At 37.4% G+C, this 16773-nt stretch overlaps 1 protein-coding gene across 1 annotated transcript in view; it reads left to right on the plus strand.

The window, feature by feature from the left end:
- AKAP7 (A-kinase anchoring protein 7) overlaps nucleotides 1–16773 on the plus strand; it is a gene marked incomplete at both ends in the record, with an annotated part of 130388 nt that overhangs the window by 65134 nt on the left and 48481 nt on the right. Inside the window, one exon of the mRNA XM_079716298.1 lies at nucleotides 10019–10166. Coding sequence (XP_079572424.1) covers nucleotides 10019–10166 — 148 coding nt within the window. The remainder of the gene's footprint in view (nucleotides 1–10018; nucleotides 10167–16773) is intronic.

Here is a 16773-nt window from a genome sequence, read left to right on the forward strand (position 1 = left end):
GCGTTCAGGCCCTCTCTAGTTACGGCGAGCAGGGGGCTATTCTTTGTTGTGGTGCACAGGCTTCTCATTGCAGTGGCCTCTCCCATTGCAGAGCACGGGCTCCAGGCGTGCGGGCTTCAGTAGTTGTGACACATGGGCTCAGCAGTTGTGGCATGCAGGCTCCAGGCTCAGTAGTTGTGGCACACGGGCCTAGTCGCTCCGTGGCGTGCGGGATCTTCCCGGACCGGGCTCAAACCCGTGTCCCCTGCATTGGCAGGCAGATTCCCAACCACTGCACCACCAGGGAAGCCCACTACTGTGGGATCTTAGTCAGCCATTACCTGGGAGAATGTTCTGTGACTTTCTCTAGTGGCCCTGCACCTTTGGCAGCGTCCTCTTCCTATTCGTACCCATTCTGTGTTTCATGACTTGGTCCCTTTGGGTTCCATCTTGCCCCTCACCCTCCCTGACCTATAATCAGAGAACGGTAAACAGAGGACTCTGTGCTCTTGAACTTCCAGTGCAAATATTTCTAGAACTTAATTCAAAGGAATCAAGTGGGGGCAGTAATCACCTGGGAATTAGCTGAATGGACAGGGGAATCATGTCAAACATACCTCCCAACAGATTGTAACTTTCTATCACACGTATCCCTACTGGCATGTGCCTAAATTGTACAAAGTAGGGATGAGGTAGACGTGCAGGGGATGGTGTCAGGTTTGGCTTCTCTAGCTTTCCTGGGTGATGAATGTACTGGGTAGAGCAGAAGAGCGAATGGAATATGCTAGTGTGTATGATCTTTGGCCTACTGTCATCCTAAGGTTCCTTGCTTCTTGTTAACTCTTCTATTTTTATTTTTATTTATTTTTTGCCTACTAAACCTGCTGCTTATTTTATTAGTCTGGAAGTGCTTCTGAAATTTTGAAGAGATTCTTATTTATTTTTTATTTTTTTTTCGGTACATGGGCCTCTCACTGTTGTGGCCTCTCCCGTTGTGGAGCACAAGCTCCAGACGCGCAGGCTCAGCGGCCATGGCTCACGGGCCCAGCCGCTCCGCGGCATGTGGGATCTTCCCGGACCGGGGCACGAACCCGTGTCCCCTGCATCGGCAGGCGGACTCTCAACCACTGCGCCACCAGGGAAGCCCATTAATTTTTAAAATGTCTAAAAATTACTGGCTGGTGTGTTATCTTATTTTTTACTGTACTTTTTGGGAAGCAGTATGTAATTGAATACTCATATATTATGCTATGAGTCTGGTAGAAAAACTGTGTAATCCTTTTAATTTTGTATTTCAAGAGTGCACCAAAGGTTGATTTCACAATTGAATGTTAGATTAAGTTTGAAATGTGGTCAAAAGAAAGATTCCTATTGCATATTATATATAAAATTATTTTACATAGCAATCTGTGTCACACTGAAAAAGAAAATCTATGAATACATTTCTTGCTCTACCTGGAGAGAAATATTCGTTTTGAAATTGGTTTAAAGGCTACACGTGATTCCCAGGATATATGTTTAATGACTGTTCTGTATCCAATTATTGTGGGTTTTTTCCCCCTAAATTTCCTTTTATCTAATATGGTATCCAGGGAACGTTTCCAACCAAGTAAGTGAAAAGGCTTGTATTGGTGAGCACCTTTCTTGCTTGCCCCATTTCCTACCCTATAGCACACTCAGTGTGAACCTTGGTGTCATTATTTCTTTCCCATTCCTTAGCTTAGTTCTTGTTGGGATGCCTTTCTGTTAGGAAGGAGCTTTGTCCTAAGTGGTGCGCAGGGAATATGCCCAGGCAATTGAAAGAGGATGAGTTAGGGGAAGTAAGATGTTCTCTGAGAATGAAGGGAGGGAGGAAGGAAGAATGTTGATGGGAGGGGAGTCAAGGAAATTGATTAATTCATAAGAAAGTGGGAAAAGAAGAAAGTACTAGATGCATAGGAGCCGAATGAGCTACAAAAAGGCTCTAGGTGTTTCTTGCTTAACATTAAGTGCTGTACTTAGTGATGTCTATGGATGCATTTAAAATATTTTGTCAATGTACAGTCCCTGCTACACTGTCTAGGTACTCAGTTCTCATTTAGGTTGAATCTGAGGCTATAGTTTGGTCTGAAATTCTGTCTGTGGATAATCCAACCAGTTTACAGGAATGGTTCCATGCTTCTGACCTCTAGGCTATAAAAGCAGAATGGATTCAACCACAATAGAAGTATGTTGCGGTATATAGGCCAGTGTTATGGGCCGAGTTAAAATTGTTTGTTAGGATTTTTCTATGAACTGATTTCTGAATGTGCTTCTGCAGAACGCTTCACTGTCCTTTCATTGTTGAGATCCTGAGAATTTTTTGCATCAGTGGCTTGCTGGCATTACTTAATGTGGAGAGAACCATTGATTAGAAGGGAAAACTGTTGCAACAAAGGAGGAAAACAGGTTAAGTTATGTGTATAGCTTGTATTTGGGGAGAGAATTGGTGAGGTGTGGGATATTTCATGTTTTATCTTTAGTTGATAGAAATAAATGGTTAAGTGGGTGAATTCAGGAGAACATGTCCTTATTTGCTCCAAAAAGCAAAATATTAAGAAAACAGATGTGGTGGGGAAGAGCAGGCTGTAGTTTGTTTACACCTGAGTGACCACAGGCTGCGCCGAGCCAAGAACTCAGCTGGAGTTTGATCAAGGCGAGTTGAGGGTCCAGCTGAGATTGGGCTATCAAGTTAGCATTCTTGGATGCCTGAGTTATGAGGCTTTTTGTTTCACTGGAATGAGAAAAGCCACACACAAATATCATAAACAGTTATATGGCCAAACAACATCTGATTTCTTATGCTATACTTGAGAAATCTTGAGAAGGAATTGCGGTTTGCTAAGTAGACAAAGAATGAGCTTATATGGGAACAGTCTGTGTTGTAAATAAAGGTACTGAGACATCCCTGTGCTTGTTGCACTGAGTCTGCGGCCTTGACAACTTCCTGGTTGCCATCAACATGTTCTCTCCCAGTTAACGTGTCGTTAGTCAGTATAAATGAGGTACATGTTTGTGGACGAAATTCATGTTTCTTCCTCTGTTCTTTTTGAGGCCAGCACCTCATGGAAGGAAACTCCAGGCCCAGGAAACAATACAGCATATTCTCTTGGTGCTTTTTGTGAAGTGGCTTCTGCTACCAGGAGTTGTCTTATCACCTGCCCTCTGTGACAGCTTTCCTTGTCACTTGATAAACCCAAGAAGCATCCAGCTCTTCTCAGTGTTAGGACAGGGAGAAGGGGGTGTCAACAATAGATTAAAAATTTAGCTCTAGCAGCTTTGTTTCTACTTGTTATTTGCTGAAAGGTGCAATATTGTAAATGTTAGATATAGTGCTAGGGTAAAGAGTTTCTGCTTTTTCTTTCTCTGAAGCCTCAAGATTAAACAAAACAGTAGTGCTAAAAGCAAGTATATAAATAGAGGGATTAAGAGGATGACCTCTTTCAAAAGCCTTATGAGGTTTTTGAAAAGCCTCATAAAATGAGATGCATAGGGCTTCCCTGGTGGCGCAGTGGTTGAGAGTCTGCCTGCTGATGCAGGGGATGCAGGTTCGTGCCCCAGTCCGGGAGGATTCTACATGCCGCAGAGCGGCTGGGCCCGTGGGCCATGGCCGCTGAGCCTGCGTGTCCGGAGCCTGTGCTCCACAACAGGAGAGACCACAGCAGTGAGAGGCCCGCGTACCGCAAAAAAAAAAAAAAAAAAAAAGATGCATAGATGCTCCAGCGTAAGGTAAAATGAAGAACTGAGAAATACTGGATACTCAAATAAATGGTTTAAAAAACGCAGATAATCTCTGCCAGAATTTTAGTTGATTATTTGCATATTTGCAGTATAAGAAGAGGTTTTTTTTAACATCTTTATTGGAGTATAATTGCTTTACAATAGTGTGTTAGTTTCTGCTTTATAACAAAGTGAATCAGTTATACATATACATATGTTCCCATATCTAAGAAGAGTTCTTTTTATAGGCTGGATTATTTGGGTAATTTTTACTATGTGGAAGTAGCATCTATGAATTCTTTTTCATCTCCCTTTATGAAATTCATTTACTATGGACATATAATTATCACTTTATTTATTAATACTAATGCACATATTAAATGCAGGTATTTTAGATGCTCGAGATTCTCAAGTAATTTCACATTGGTTTTAGAAATATGGTAGTATATATGATTATGTCTTAAGAATGATTAATATTCTTAGAATTTTAGTATTTTAAATAGTGAAAGAGCTTGAATATTAGCATTCTGTTCTTTTCCATTTATCTGTGTTCTCCACTTATCCTGAATCTGAATCCAAGCTCTACTTCTTACTAGCTGTGTGTCCTTCGGTAAGTGACCTGATTTCTCTGTGACTATTTCCTTGTCTGGGGATAATAATGGTACTAATCTTATAGGGTTATTGCAATTATTAAACAAGTTAATAAGTTCTTAAGGCAGTGCTTGTACATAGTAAATACTATGTAAGTATTTTCTATTATTGTTACACTGATGGTAGGAAGCATCATTTTTTTCAGATTGGTACAAAACAATGAGCAAAGTACAACTGTTTTTTCTATTTTCCATCACTCGTTACTTTTTCATCTCTGACGTTACTGACAGGCACGAGGGAGGGTGTCAGGGCCCCAGGCAGGTAGGAAATGGGCATTGCTGGGCAGAGGGTCGAGGCAGAGCCCAGGCCCACAGGCTGGCCAAGAGCTGCAGGAGGAGATGGGAAGGCTTCAAGGCAGTTCTCACTCGGGGGTGCTGGGCACTGGCTCTCAAACCACTGTGCTGTTCTAGAGAACATTAGCTGTGTGGTAAAGACTCCTCACCTCTCTCCATCCCTGTCAAGAACAGGCTTGGGTGGAATTGAGCCTGAATGGGAAGTGTCTCCATTTTCCCCACTGAGAGGGGCTGAGGGAGGACTGCAGCCAACAAGGAGATCATCAAGTGTCTGTATCAGGAGAAAGATGGAAGTAAAACAGTACAAGTAAGAGTGAAAAATGTAGTTTTGCTGAGAGATGGAGTCATTAAGAATTGTAAAGTAAGATTTGCTTCAGGGAAGCCCCTTGTCAATATATAATCTTTTTATAACTTTGAATCACCAGTATGTAACTTTTCACTAGGATGACTATTCATCATTAAAAATAATTTTAGTTTTTTAACCAATATCGTATCACTAAAGATAAGTAACTGTTTTCCACTTATGAAAATGAGTGTAAAAGATTACCATTCCTCTTTAATCAGGTGATGCCCAAAATGACAGGCCAATTTGGTTTGGTTTTTAATTTGCATCCTGAATTTTGGTTTCAGGCCATTATCACAGGAAACATACTTTTCTTTCATAGCTGTTGGTGACAGGAATAAACTATTGGAAAACAACAGAGCTCCAGGAATATCAAGTGTAACCTCAGAAGGACACAATTTTTTTGTTTGATATGCAGGCTGTTTAATTTTTCATCATGGAAGTTGCGATTATTATAATAAGATAACAAGTAACAATATGAAATTATCTTCTATTACAAAAAAAGTTAACCTTCTTAACAAAACTGGCATTCCATTGTTTTTCTGATCTCAATAACTTTGTTGTAGAAACTAAAGATGAATAATAAGTATTTCATCTTTCAGAACCTTAACTGAATGATTTTCACACATTAATGTGAATTTTCATATTTTGTGGCTCTGTTTCCTTCCTATATTGAAAATAAAGTTGGATGCATAGTAATATAAGACTGAGCCCTCTTTGGTGCCTATTAAATTATACACATCATTTAACTAAATATAAATGATATGGTGAGTGCTTCCCGAGTAAATAATTTCCATGACTTACCAGATGCAGCCATCAGACGATTCTAAAACTACACATCACACTCTCAATGGCATTTTCCTGTATTGGCTCTTTGCATGCCAAGTTACAATCAAGAATTAATTTCCTCAGGGTTTCATGGTCCATTGTATCAGAAGTTATCAAGTGGCTTTGAACAGCACTGATAATTCTCCCTAAACAATACTTGAAACTAGGCCAAAGGGAAGTAAAACTTCAGTCATTTCTGATGATTAATTAGGATAGTCTTGAAAAGTTTTTCTGTTTGATGCTTCTTGCCACTAATTTATTGTTTCAAAGTGTGCTGTTCTGTCTTTAACTTCCTATTTTCTCCTTCAATGTTATGATGCATAATTGATATGTCAGTTATATTGGGTACAATTATCAACATGAAGCCTTAAAAAAAATACCGTTTCTGTTAAGTCCAAGGCAAACATAATTTTCAAACATAGTACTAGACAATCACAAGGCATATTCAGAATTCCAGAAATGCAACACCCTTAGCGTGGTTTTGTTGAAGATACCCTACATATTGTTGGAAATAATCCCAACTCTCTCAGCCTTTACAGGTCAAATTTTCCTGGCTTTAACCATTTTTCTGTGGTTTTTCTTTGAGCTTTCCTAACATATTATACCTCCATCTTTCTTTAAATGACAAGGTACCTTGGAAAGGGTCTGGGCTGTGAAAAAGGGAAGCAAAGAAAAATTTGTGGTCCAAAACCTGAAAACCAGCCTTTTAAGCTTTAAAATATAACCTTGCCAGGGTGATGTCTCTGGGACTAGTTTGGCAACCCAGTGGATCCATTCAGAAAATAGGAGACTGCCTAGTCTTACTCTAAAGATATGCAATTTTGATGTACTTGTTTATTTTCTTTGAATGATAGTCATTTCTTTATTATGAAGGAAGAACACCACCTGCTGTAGCTGGATGGTGAGACTAATTCACATAGATTTTACTAGAAAAGAGCAATATTGCCATGGGACAAAAGAGCTTAAAAAAAATCCTGCAAAATATATTGTCAAACAAAAAATTCCCCAGAGAACAAAGATCATGCTAATATTATATATCAGACAAAGCAGATTCTTATAGAATCTTAAAGATCTTCTAGATCTTTATTATTGAAGATGTTTTCTGATCAGGACATATAATTTCAGTGCCTTCTAAGGCCTCATGCCTCTTTGAACCATAGCTCTCTCTATAAATTATGAGTTAAACAATTAATTCCATTTCACTCTTTGGTAAAAAATAACTCCTTAATATTCATGTTGGAAGTCATCTATGGAGAATTCTTGCAAAATAGTTGGTGCTTACTTTTTGCTAAAATTAAATTAATTAGCTTAACAGATTAGAGTAGCTCTTAGGTTTCCCTTATTTCTTATTTTTTAAACAATGCCATCTTACAAAACTGAAATGGAGATTATAGTGGCTAGACAGTGCTGGCAATGGTATCTTGAAAACTGAAGGTCCTGATTTTTCTGCTGACTTATCACTGATCTTCTGTCTGGTCAAAGGGAATGACACCCTTACTCCACCCCACCCCCACCCAATAAACACACACAAATGAAAAAGCATTTGAAAGAGAAATAAGAATGGTCAGTTTCCATTTACTTGGAACCATTTCCCCCTGAAATCTTACCTATTATTTTCACTAATGGTAATTATATATATCAATATATTATAGCATTTACCATATTTCACTGTTTTAAGCACTTCTATAAATTTAGTCGTTTAGTGCATGTAACACTTACAGGTAGGTAGTATTGTTAATCTCATTTTACAGATGAGGAAACTGAGGTCACATGGCTGAAAAGTGGCTGAGCCAGGACTTGAACTCATGCACTGACTGGCCCTCAGTATTAGGCTCTGCTGTCTCTCAAGGCATTCAACTCACCAAATCAAAAGAAATCCATTCAGTTTCATTCTTGTTGAACTCTGAATGAACAGCATTTGATATTGTCAACTATCCTCTTCTTGAAACTTTATCCTCCTTTGCATTTGTGACAATTATTTATCAAGCACTGCTCCATGTCAAGCACTGTTCTAGGCACTGGGGATATTTCAGAGAATAACCGTCAGATGAAAATCCTTGTGTGGAGCTCACATTCTAATGGAGAGAGACAGCTAATGACAGACAATGAAAATAAACATAAATTACAGAGTATGTTAGAAGATGGTAAGTGCTATTAAAAATATACATAAGTATGTATAAAGGGAGAAGTATAGAGAGGATTTGGGAGTACCTCCTGGGTGGGGGGAGTACAAATTAAATGGCATGGTTAAGTGAGGCCCTATTAAGAAAGTAATATTTGAGCAAGGAATTAAAGGAGATGGGGATGGGCAATGAGGAGGATATCTGGGGAAGAGCATTCCAGGAAGAGGGAATAGGCAGCACAGGGGCTGTGAGGTGGATATGCCTGGCATGTTCATGGAAGAGCAAGGAGGTCAGGGAGGCTGGAGAGGGTCAAGGGGGAGAGTGGTGGGCATGAGGCCCAGGAAGTAGGGGGAGAGCAGAACAGGAGCCTGCAGGCTGGTCTGGCAGTTTGACTCCTTTGAGAGAAAGGAGACCTTTTGGAGAATTTTGACCAGAGGATAACCTGATCTGGATGTATGTTTTTATAAAATCACTCTGGCTTTAGAAGAGGCAACGGTGGGAAAACAGGAGGCTGTTGGGATAATCCAGGTGAAAGACAAAAGCAGAGGTGGCTCAGACAAAGGTAGCAGGGGAGTGGTGAGAATTGGGTGTGTTTTGAAGGTAGAGCCAACAGGATTTGATTGGAGGTAGCGTTGAGGGAAAGAGGAGAATCAAGGATGACCCCAAGGCTTCCAGTCTGATCAACTCGAACTGAGGTGGGAAAGAAAGTCTGTGAGTGAAGGGGTTAGGAAAGGTGGGGAGCTCAGTTCGGACATAGAACAAAAACATGTATCAACAAAACATGTTAAATATAATATTAAAACTTAAGACCAACCTAAATGTTCAACAGTGAAGAATTGAATGAATAAATTATATCTCCATACAATGGAGTACTATGGAAATGTAAAAATATTTTGCACATCAATATATTATTTATTGATAGGACATATTAACTGGGAAAAAAAGCTGGTTGTCAGTTAGTACTCATGGTATAACTCATGTTGTGCATAGGAAAAATAAAATACATAGTAAAATTTTAGTAGTAGTAGTTTGGGGTGATTTAATACTTTTGTTTTTATATCTCTATTTAAATTTTTTTGGTAACTTTTGTGAGTAAAAAAGGAGAGTATATATTCTAATTTCACTTGAGTAAGATTTATATAAATATAATTCGATAATACATATGCATAAAAAGGATACTTGAAGGATATGCACCACAGGGTTAATGTATTTTACATAAATAACAGGGTCATGAGTGATTTTTCTTTTCTTTTTTTCTAGATTCTTTATATTTTCTAAGTTTTAACAAATAACAGGTATTTCCAGGGTAATGTAAAAATATATATAAATTTAAGAAAAAGTTTGCGCACGGTCAGCCGGTAACCTTGCCCTGTAAAGTACTGTATCTTCATCTTATGGACTGTGTTTTTGGACTATGAGATGGGTATAAGACCATGTATAGTAAGGGGAGGGGAAGACGTTCTTTCCCATATTTGGGGGAACTACCAAGTTACCAAGGGCATCCCACTGTAATTTTTCAACAACCAGCCCTATTCCTGCTGTGAAAGTACACTGAGAATCAGGAGGGGCAGGTAAAGAAAAACTTGGAAGGTCCATTGACTGCTCTACTCTAATTCAAGTAACCTTTGTCTTTCAGATGATTTTTACATAAGTTTAAAAATTGCATCCATTTATTAAAACATTTTACACACTGTAAAGCGTTAAGATCCATATCACTTTAAAAAATTCACCCATTGCTCCATTGTTGTTGGAGACGATTACTCTTCCCATGGTATATCAAATTTCAACTTGATATACTTCATTATTTCTGAAGCTTAAAGTATATGAAGATTTAAATGCTTCCACGTTCAAACTCAACACTCTTTAATGATTTTAAAAAAAAATACAACTCATTCTAGGCAGAGAGACTTTAAAAACAACTTTACAACAATTTTGTGGTATCCATTTTAAGATGCCAGTAGGCAGTCAAAATGTAATATCAGGTTCTAAGAAAGTGGTATAGATGTGAACTGGTTGCTTAGGTGAAATGATTGATTGATGTGATTTTGTTTTTTTATTTCAAGGGAGTGAAAAAAATAGACCCCAAATTCTATGAAAAATTTATCAGTCACAGATTTGGAGAAGAAATGGTACATCGCATAGATCTTTGCTCCATGCTGAAGAAAAAGCAAAGTAATGGTTATTATCACTGTGAGTCTTCAATTGTGATTGGTGAGTGCCATTTAAAAATTACTTATTATCTTTGATTTTGATTTCTTTAGCATCATTTTGTTTTGGCAAATGTTTATGTTGTATGTTTTTATCAACAACATATTTTCCTAAATATTACGTTTTGACAATAATACATTAAACATTTTGTGGAACATATTTAGTATTCATGTTTATCAATCAAGATTTTAGTACCTATAGTTTTTATACTTTTGTGCTTTAAACACAATCATCATGAAGTCTTCAAATGTTGATTCATAATTCATTTCAGTTTAATTTTATTTCGTGAATATGAAGAAAGCATTTTCTCCAGTGAAGGCCTACATGACCACAGCATTCTATACCAGGCATTTTTGTGTTCACTGCTTCTAATTAGGAAGAGAATTTGCCAGGCCAGAAAGTTTCACTCTGGGAAGGGAAAGCATAGGTGGCCTGCAAAGATTGAAAACTTGTCCTTTAATTTCTTCCCTAAGAAAAACATGTTTTAAGGGGAAACAAAGATTCATACATAAATGCTCTGTCATCGTATCAGGGAGATGGCATGTGATGAGACAGGTTCATACACAATTATGTTTCCGAGTGCAAAGTGTGTACACCAAATGAAGAATCTGAAAAACCAGAACAGGGGTATTTCTCATTGTTTGCAATGTGAATGTCTTTTAAAGGAGCCTGATCTGTTGTGATTAAAATATACAATTTCAAACTGGGCAGTCTTCTTATAAAATTGTGAACTTCAAGACAACCTGATTTGTATACTTTTGAAGTAACATGAAAATACTCAGAGAAGATAAATACCAGTATCTAAATATTTCAAGGTCTTCAACCAAGGTAATTTCTCTCCATGTCAGCTTGAAGAAAACCTATGGAAATATACATCCTGAAAGAATCTTTATACTGAAGTTTAAAGTATTTTAGAAATGTTCAAGAGACAGAATTTTGTTTCTAAATTCTCACTAGAGATCTTCAGAGAAGTCATTATTTTACCTTCCAAAGAACTTAGCTATCTTAAACAGAAGATAATTAATATGTCATTTGAATTTTATGTTCTGAAACACTTCAAGTGTGCTTTAAGGAAGATTTTTGTGTTTTCAGAATCTCTGTAAGAGAGCTGCCTTCCATCAAAGTTTTGATGAAGACCAAACATTGCTGTTTAGGTTCATTGTAAAAGGCAAATTTAAATGCTTCTTGTGTAATATAGATTTTGGCTGGCTTTCCATATATTCTCTGTAATTACTTTAGACCAACCTTGAAGGAGAACTCAGTGCTTCATTGCCTTTCCCACTCCCATTTTTTAAAAAAAGAGCAGTATGTAGATTTTACTGAAGGTATTGTGGGGCTGCATTATATAGCTTACAGCATGGATTTCCTATATTGCCATTAGACAGCTCTGTTCAGGTCATCCCAGATTACTGTGTTCCACTCACTGAGTTTTCTTTTATTGCTCTTTACCAGCTTGGTTTCTAAAATTCCCTTTTTTATAGGCAATTTCTCTAGATTTTTCTCTCAGGCTTCTTTATCTCTCACCCTTTTCTAATTCAGAGCAATTTAGCTTCTTTCAAACTTCACCCATCTTATATCCCCATATCAATCACTTAACATTATTTAAAAAATGGTTTTTGCCTATTATACATACTCTATATTCTCCTGCCTTTATGAACATTAAAGCAATATCTGCATCTAAAATGATAATTATTTAATAATTAGCCAATTTTAATACACACTAGAGTCTTGTATTTGCTATGGATAATTACTGATTTTCTTGATCTTACCTGAGTTTTGCAACAGAGAATACTGGGCAGGATTCAGGACTCTTTCTTTGTGAATTTCATTTCTTGTTCAGATTTTCTTTTGTATTATCTTTTTTTTTAAAATTTTTATTGGAGTATAGTTGATTTGCAATGTTGTGCTAGTTTCAGTTGTACAGCAAAGTGAATCAGTTATACATTACATATATCCACTCTTTTTTAGATTCTTTTCCCATATAGGCCATTACAGAGTACTGAGTAGAGTTCCCTGTGCTGTACAGCAGGTTCTTATTAGTTACCTATTTTATATATAATGTGTATATGTCAATCCCAATCTCCCAATTTATCCCTCCCCTCCCTTACCCCCTGGTAACCATAAGTTTGTTTTCTATATCTGTAACTCTATTTCTGTTTGTAGATAAGTTCATTTGTACCCTTTTTTTAGATTTCACATATAAATGATATGTGTCTTTCTCTGTATGACTTACTTCACTAAGTATGACAAACTCTAGGTCTATCCATGTAGCTGCAAATGACATTATTTTGTCCTTTTTTATGGCTGAGTAATATTCCATTGTATATATGTACCACATCTTCTTTATCCATTCCTCTGTTGATGGACATTTAGGTTGCTTCCATGTCCTGGCTATTGTAAACAGTGCTGCAATGAACATTGGGGTGCATGTATCCTTTCAAATTATGGTTTTCTCCAGATATATGTCTAGGAGTGGGATTGCTGGATCATATGGTAGCTCTATTTTTAGTTTTTTAATGAACCTCCATACTGTTCTCCAAAGTGGCTGTACCAGTTTACAGTCCCACCAACAGTGCATGAGCGTTCCCTTTCTTCACACCCTCTCCAGAATTTACTGTTTGTAGATTTTTTGATGATGGCCATTCTGACCGGTGTGAGGGGATACCTCATTATAGTTTTGATTTGCGTTTCTCTAATAATTAGTAATGTTGAGCATCTTTCCACGTGCTTTTTAGCTATCTGTATGTCTTCTTTGGAGAAATGTCTATTTAGATCTTCTGCCTTCTTGTTCAGATTTAATTGGCTTCCATTGGTATGGCTTCTCTTTAATTTGATACTAACTCAAATTTAATGTCTGTTTCCTGAACTTTGAATCAGTATTGTGTTGTATGCATTAAAGAGTGAGACAGATTTCGGATCTTAAGATATTTTGTATTCAGAATTCTAGAGTAGAAGTTAGGCTTCAGGGACTCTGGGAACCTTCCGAAATTGTTTATAAAACTTTGTATGTAGGTACCTATATGGATTTTTCTGGGGAGAGAATTTATTAGATTTACATATTTCCTATCTCTTAATTTGTTAATGGTGCATTCTTGGAGAGCACTGGATTCCAAATCACTGATTTTCTTTTTAGCTGTCTCAATTGTATCATTTAGGACATTAAAAAGAAAGCAAAAAAAACAAAATAATGACTATATGCTTCATTTCCAAGACTTCCAGTTGATTCTTTTTCATCCTTTCCTGTTCTGATCTTTGCTTTATAGATCCTATTCCTTCATTTATTTCTTTGATGATGTTCAATATAATTAATTTTGAAAATTCATGTTTTGAAAATCTGATTCCTTGGGTGTGAATTCTACTATTTGTTGGGTCCTTTGTGGCACTTGATTTCCTCTGGTGCTTTTAAAGTTTTTTTTGAGAGCTCATTTAATTATGCATCTTTCCCCCTCATAACCCCATGTGTGGTTTTGCAGATGTCTCAGTCCTAGTCCCACAGGGTACACTACTTTGTATTAGGTTAGGAACTGGCAACAGCAACCATCTTTGTCCATAAGGAGTTGGAGTGCATTCTTCTTGTGTCTCTTACCAACTTGTGAGGTTTTCTTAAGAGTAAAGATAATTAGCCCTTTGCCATATTGACTTCAGATATTTTTCCAGGTTTTATCTTGCATTTAGTTTTGGTCACAAGATATTTTTCATATTAAATGTTTTTAATTTTTGTAAAACTATAGATAAAAAATTCTGTGATTTCTTTAATTATTATGACTAGAGTCATCTCCAAACCAAAGATTTGATACATTTTCGTTTATATTTTCTTCTGATTTTTTTGTTATTATTTTTGCATTTGAGCTTTTCATCTATCTGTGGGATCATTAATTAAGTAGTCAGACATAGAGGATTAACATAGAAATCCAGTTACTAAAAGTGGTTGTGAAATAGAGATTTAGTTTTAGGAAATTTTTTTAGAATTTTTTTTTACACCCCACCAACCTTACTTTGTGTTCCAAAGATCACAAATTAGCAGCCTTTCATGTTGTACTCACCTAATACAGGGTTTTTTAATTTGTTTTTTAAATTTTAATTACTTGCCAATCTGGGGGTGATTTTATGTAAAAAATCTGGGTTTCTGATGCCTTTGAACAATCCAGAAATGTGGCCACACGTGCTCTACGTTCTTGCATGCAGTGATTTCCTGGGTGGGGTAGTAGGCACACCTTGAAAGTAGCTGCCTTTCATTATCCCCTGACTCTTATTCTTCTACAATTTGCCTAACTCACTTGCACTACTTGGTTGGTTCCTGAAGGCATCTGAGTTTGGATCCCCTGGCAGCTGCTGCTATTCCCTGGGTCTACTTTTCATTTCCATGCTGAGCATTTTCCTCTCCAGCTTCTGCCATCATGCATCTTTATATGGAGTGTTAGGGGAGTTTGGTAGGATATGGAGGCAACAGTCACATGTTCAGATGCAAAAGAAAGGTACTACATTTTAATTCTCTCATAATAAGAAATGTGGTTGGTATTATGCTTACCTAATATTGAGGTATAACTTCTTACAAACCTAACTGCATTAATCAGCTAAAATTCAAAAAAAAAAAAAGTGAAAAACCAGTTCTTCCTAGTGAATCCAGGAATGAACTATAGCTCAGATATCCTAGGGTGGTGAAAGCTGTTCTCTGTGAACTACTTACTGGAGTTGGGTGAATTAATTTTTCTCTTGCAGCTCTTTTCCATTTATATTTCCTTAGGGAAGGTAATTGACTAAATGACACCCTTTGTAAGATTGATGAGCAGTTTAGTGCTTGCAAAGCTAGTTTACTTTCAGCTTTCAGAGGAGGCAGTGGGGAATTTGGAAAGGTCTAGAAGAGATACATATATATATATATATATATATATATATTTTTTTTTTTTTTTGCAGGCCAGTGTACTTCTTTATAGCTTCTGCAAGCAGAGGTACAAACATGATTTTCTGAGAACGCCAGCTGTTTTTTGGTTTAATAATAATTATTCACCATTAATTTAATGAATGTTATTGAAAGTGTACAATGCGTGCACTTCTCTCAGGTATAATGAGATACAGAGAAGTATAAGACATAGCCCTTAAGAGTGATATAGCATCACTGGGGAGCTAAGACTACATCTGGGAAATGGAGAGGGAGGAGGAGTAGAGAAATAGGGCTTCATCCCTAACAATAATGGGCTTTGATAGGACACAGTGGAAGAAGCTTATAACTTTAGCTTCTAGGAAAGTGGAGATGGGGAGTGGCAGAGCTTGGATAAATAGGATGAGGTGGATAGTAGAGAAAGGACACTGTCCAGGAACAATAGGTACAGTTTACAGGGGGAGAGAAGCAATAGTTTGGGAGTCAGGGTGGGGGTAATATTAGTGATAATATTAAGCGATAGGAATAATAGTAATATTAGAGCTAGGAGGCACCGTGACTGAGTCTACAGTCTAGTTAGCTGAGGAGGCTACAGAGGGGAGGTTTGTGTGTTTGAGGAGTTGGTCAGGGAGGTGGGAAAGGAGATGGGCACAGTTGAATATACTAAGTCAGTAAGTGATAAAGGAAACTGAGTAGTTAGATGTGAGATAAAAAGAGGGTGAAGTTTAATACTCAATAATGACTTAGGATTGGATCCTAAAGATAAGACCTTCAATTAGTTCTAACTGTAGAACAGAGGCAGTGAGAGGGTTAGAGTTGGGCCGACCATCAGCTGAAATAGAAACAAACAGGCCTATGCAGATATGGTGATAGAAGAGGAGAGGGGTCATAGTCAGTAAGTTAGCATCAACAGAGCTGTAGTCAGCAGTCTGTAGCCAGTGTCAAATAGGTCAGACCAACAAGACACCAGACTCAGACTTTATGGGCTGAAATAACTATGGAGAATTCCAAGTGAGTTGAGTCAATGACTTTATTCTATCCAGGTGTCCCCGCCTTTTTAGAATCACTCTTAGACCTGGACAGCTTAGACCAGTGCTGTCAGTCTTAAAAGCCTTGTCATGGTCCATCCAGTGATTTCCGGTGGTCCTGTATAGGTGGTGGTTCAGCCAAAAGGAAAGTACTTTTGGGGGTTACTTCTAAGGAGACCCTGAGATGTGACTTTGGTGTTCTAACCTTCAGTACTTCTTTACCATTAGGGGTCAGGGCACAGCTCCAAAAGCTCTGGATCTTGCCCAGTTTGGTATGTAAGCATGGGAGTCTTCTCTATGGAAGATAATGATGTCAATGTAATTGACCCATTGGTTGATAGCGTAGGAAGGGGTGGAGGGAAAAGGAAGTGAACAGTTTCTCTTCCTTGGGTGAAAGGCGTAGCTAGGACAAATCTCTTTCAGCTTTCTAGAATCCATAAATCTGAAACTTTGTCATATCAGTGATAAGTAATAAATGTCTAAAATGTTTAATTTGAACATGTTTATGTTGCTAAAATGTCATACACTCTTAAAGGTTTACTTAGTAGGTAGGGGTATTGGTATTAGATATGTGCTTAAACGTCTGTTTTTTCTCACGTAAATCATTTACTTTTTTTGTTTTACATCTTTATTGGAGTATAATTGCTTTACAATGTGGTGTTAGTATCTGCTGTATAACAAAGTGAATCAGCTATACATATAT

The sequence above is a fragment of the Hyperoodon ampullatus genome, assembly GCF_949752795.1.
Source record: "Hyperoodon ampullatus genome assembly, chromosome: 12".
Classification (NCBI taxonomy): domain Eukaryota; kingdom Metazoa; phylum Chordata; class Mammalia; order Artiodactyla; family Ziphiidae; genus Hyperoodon; species Hyperoodon ampullatus.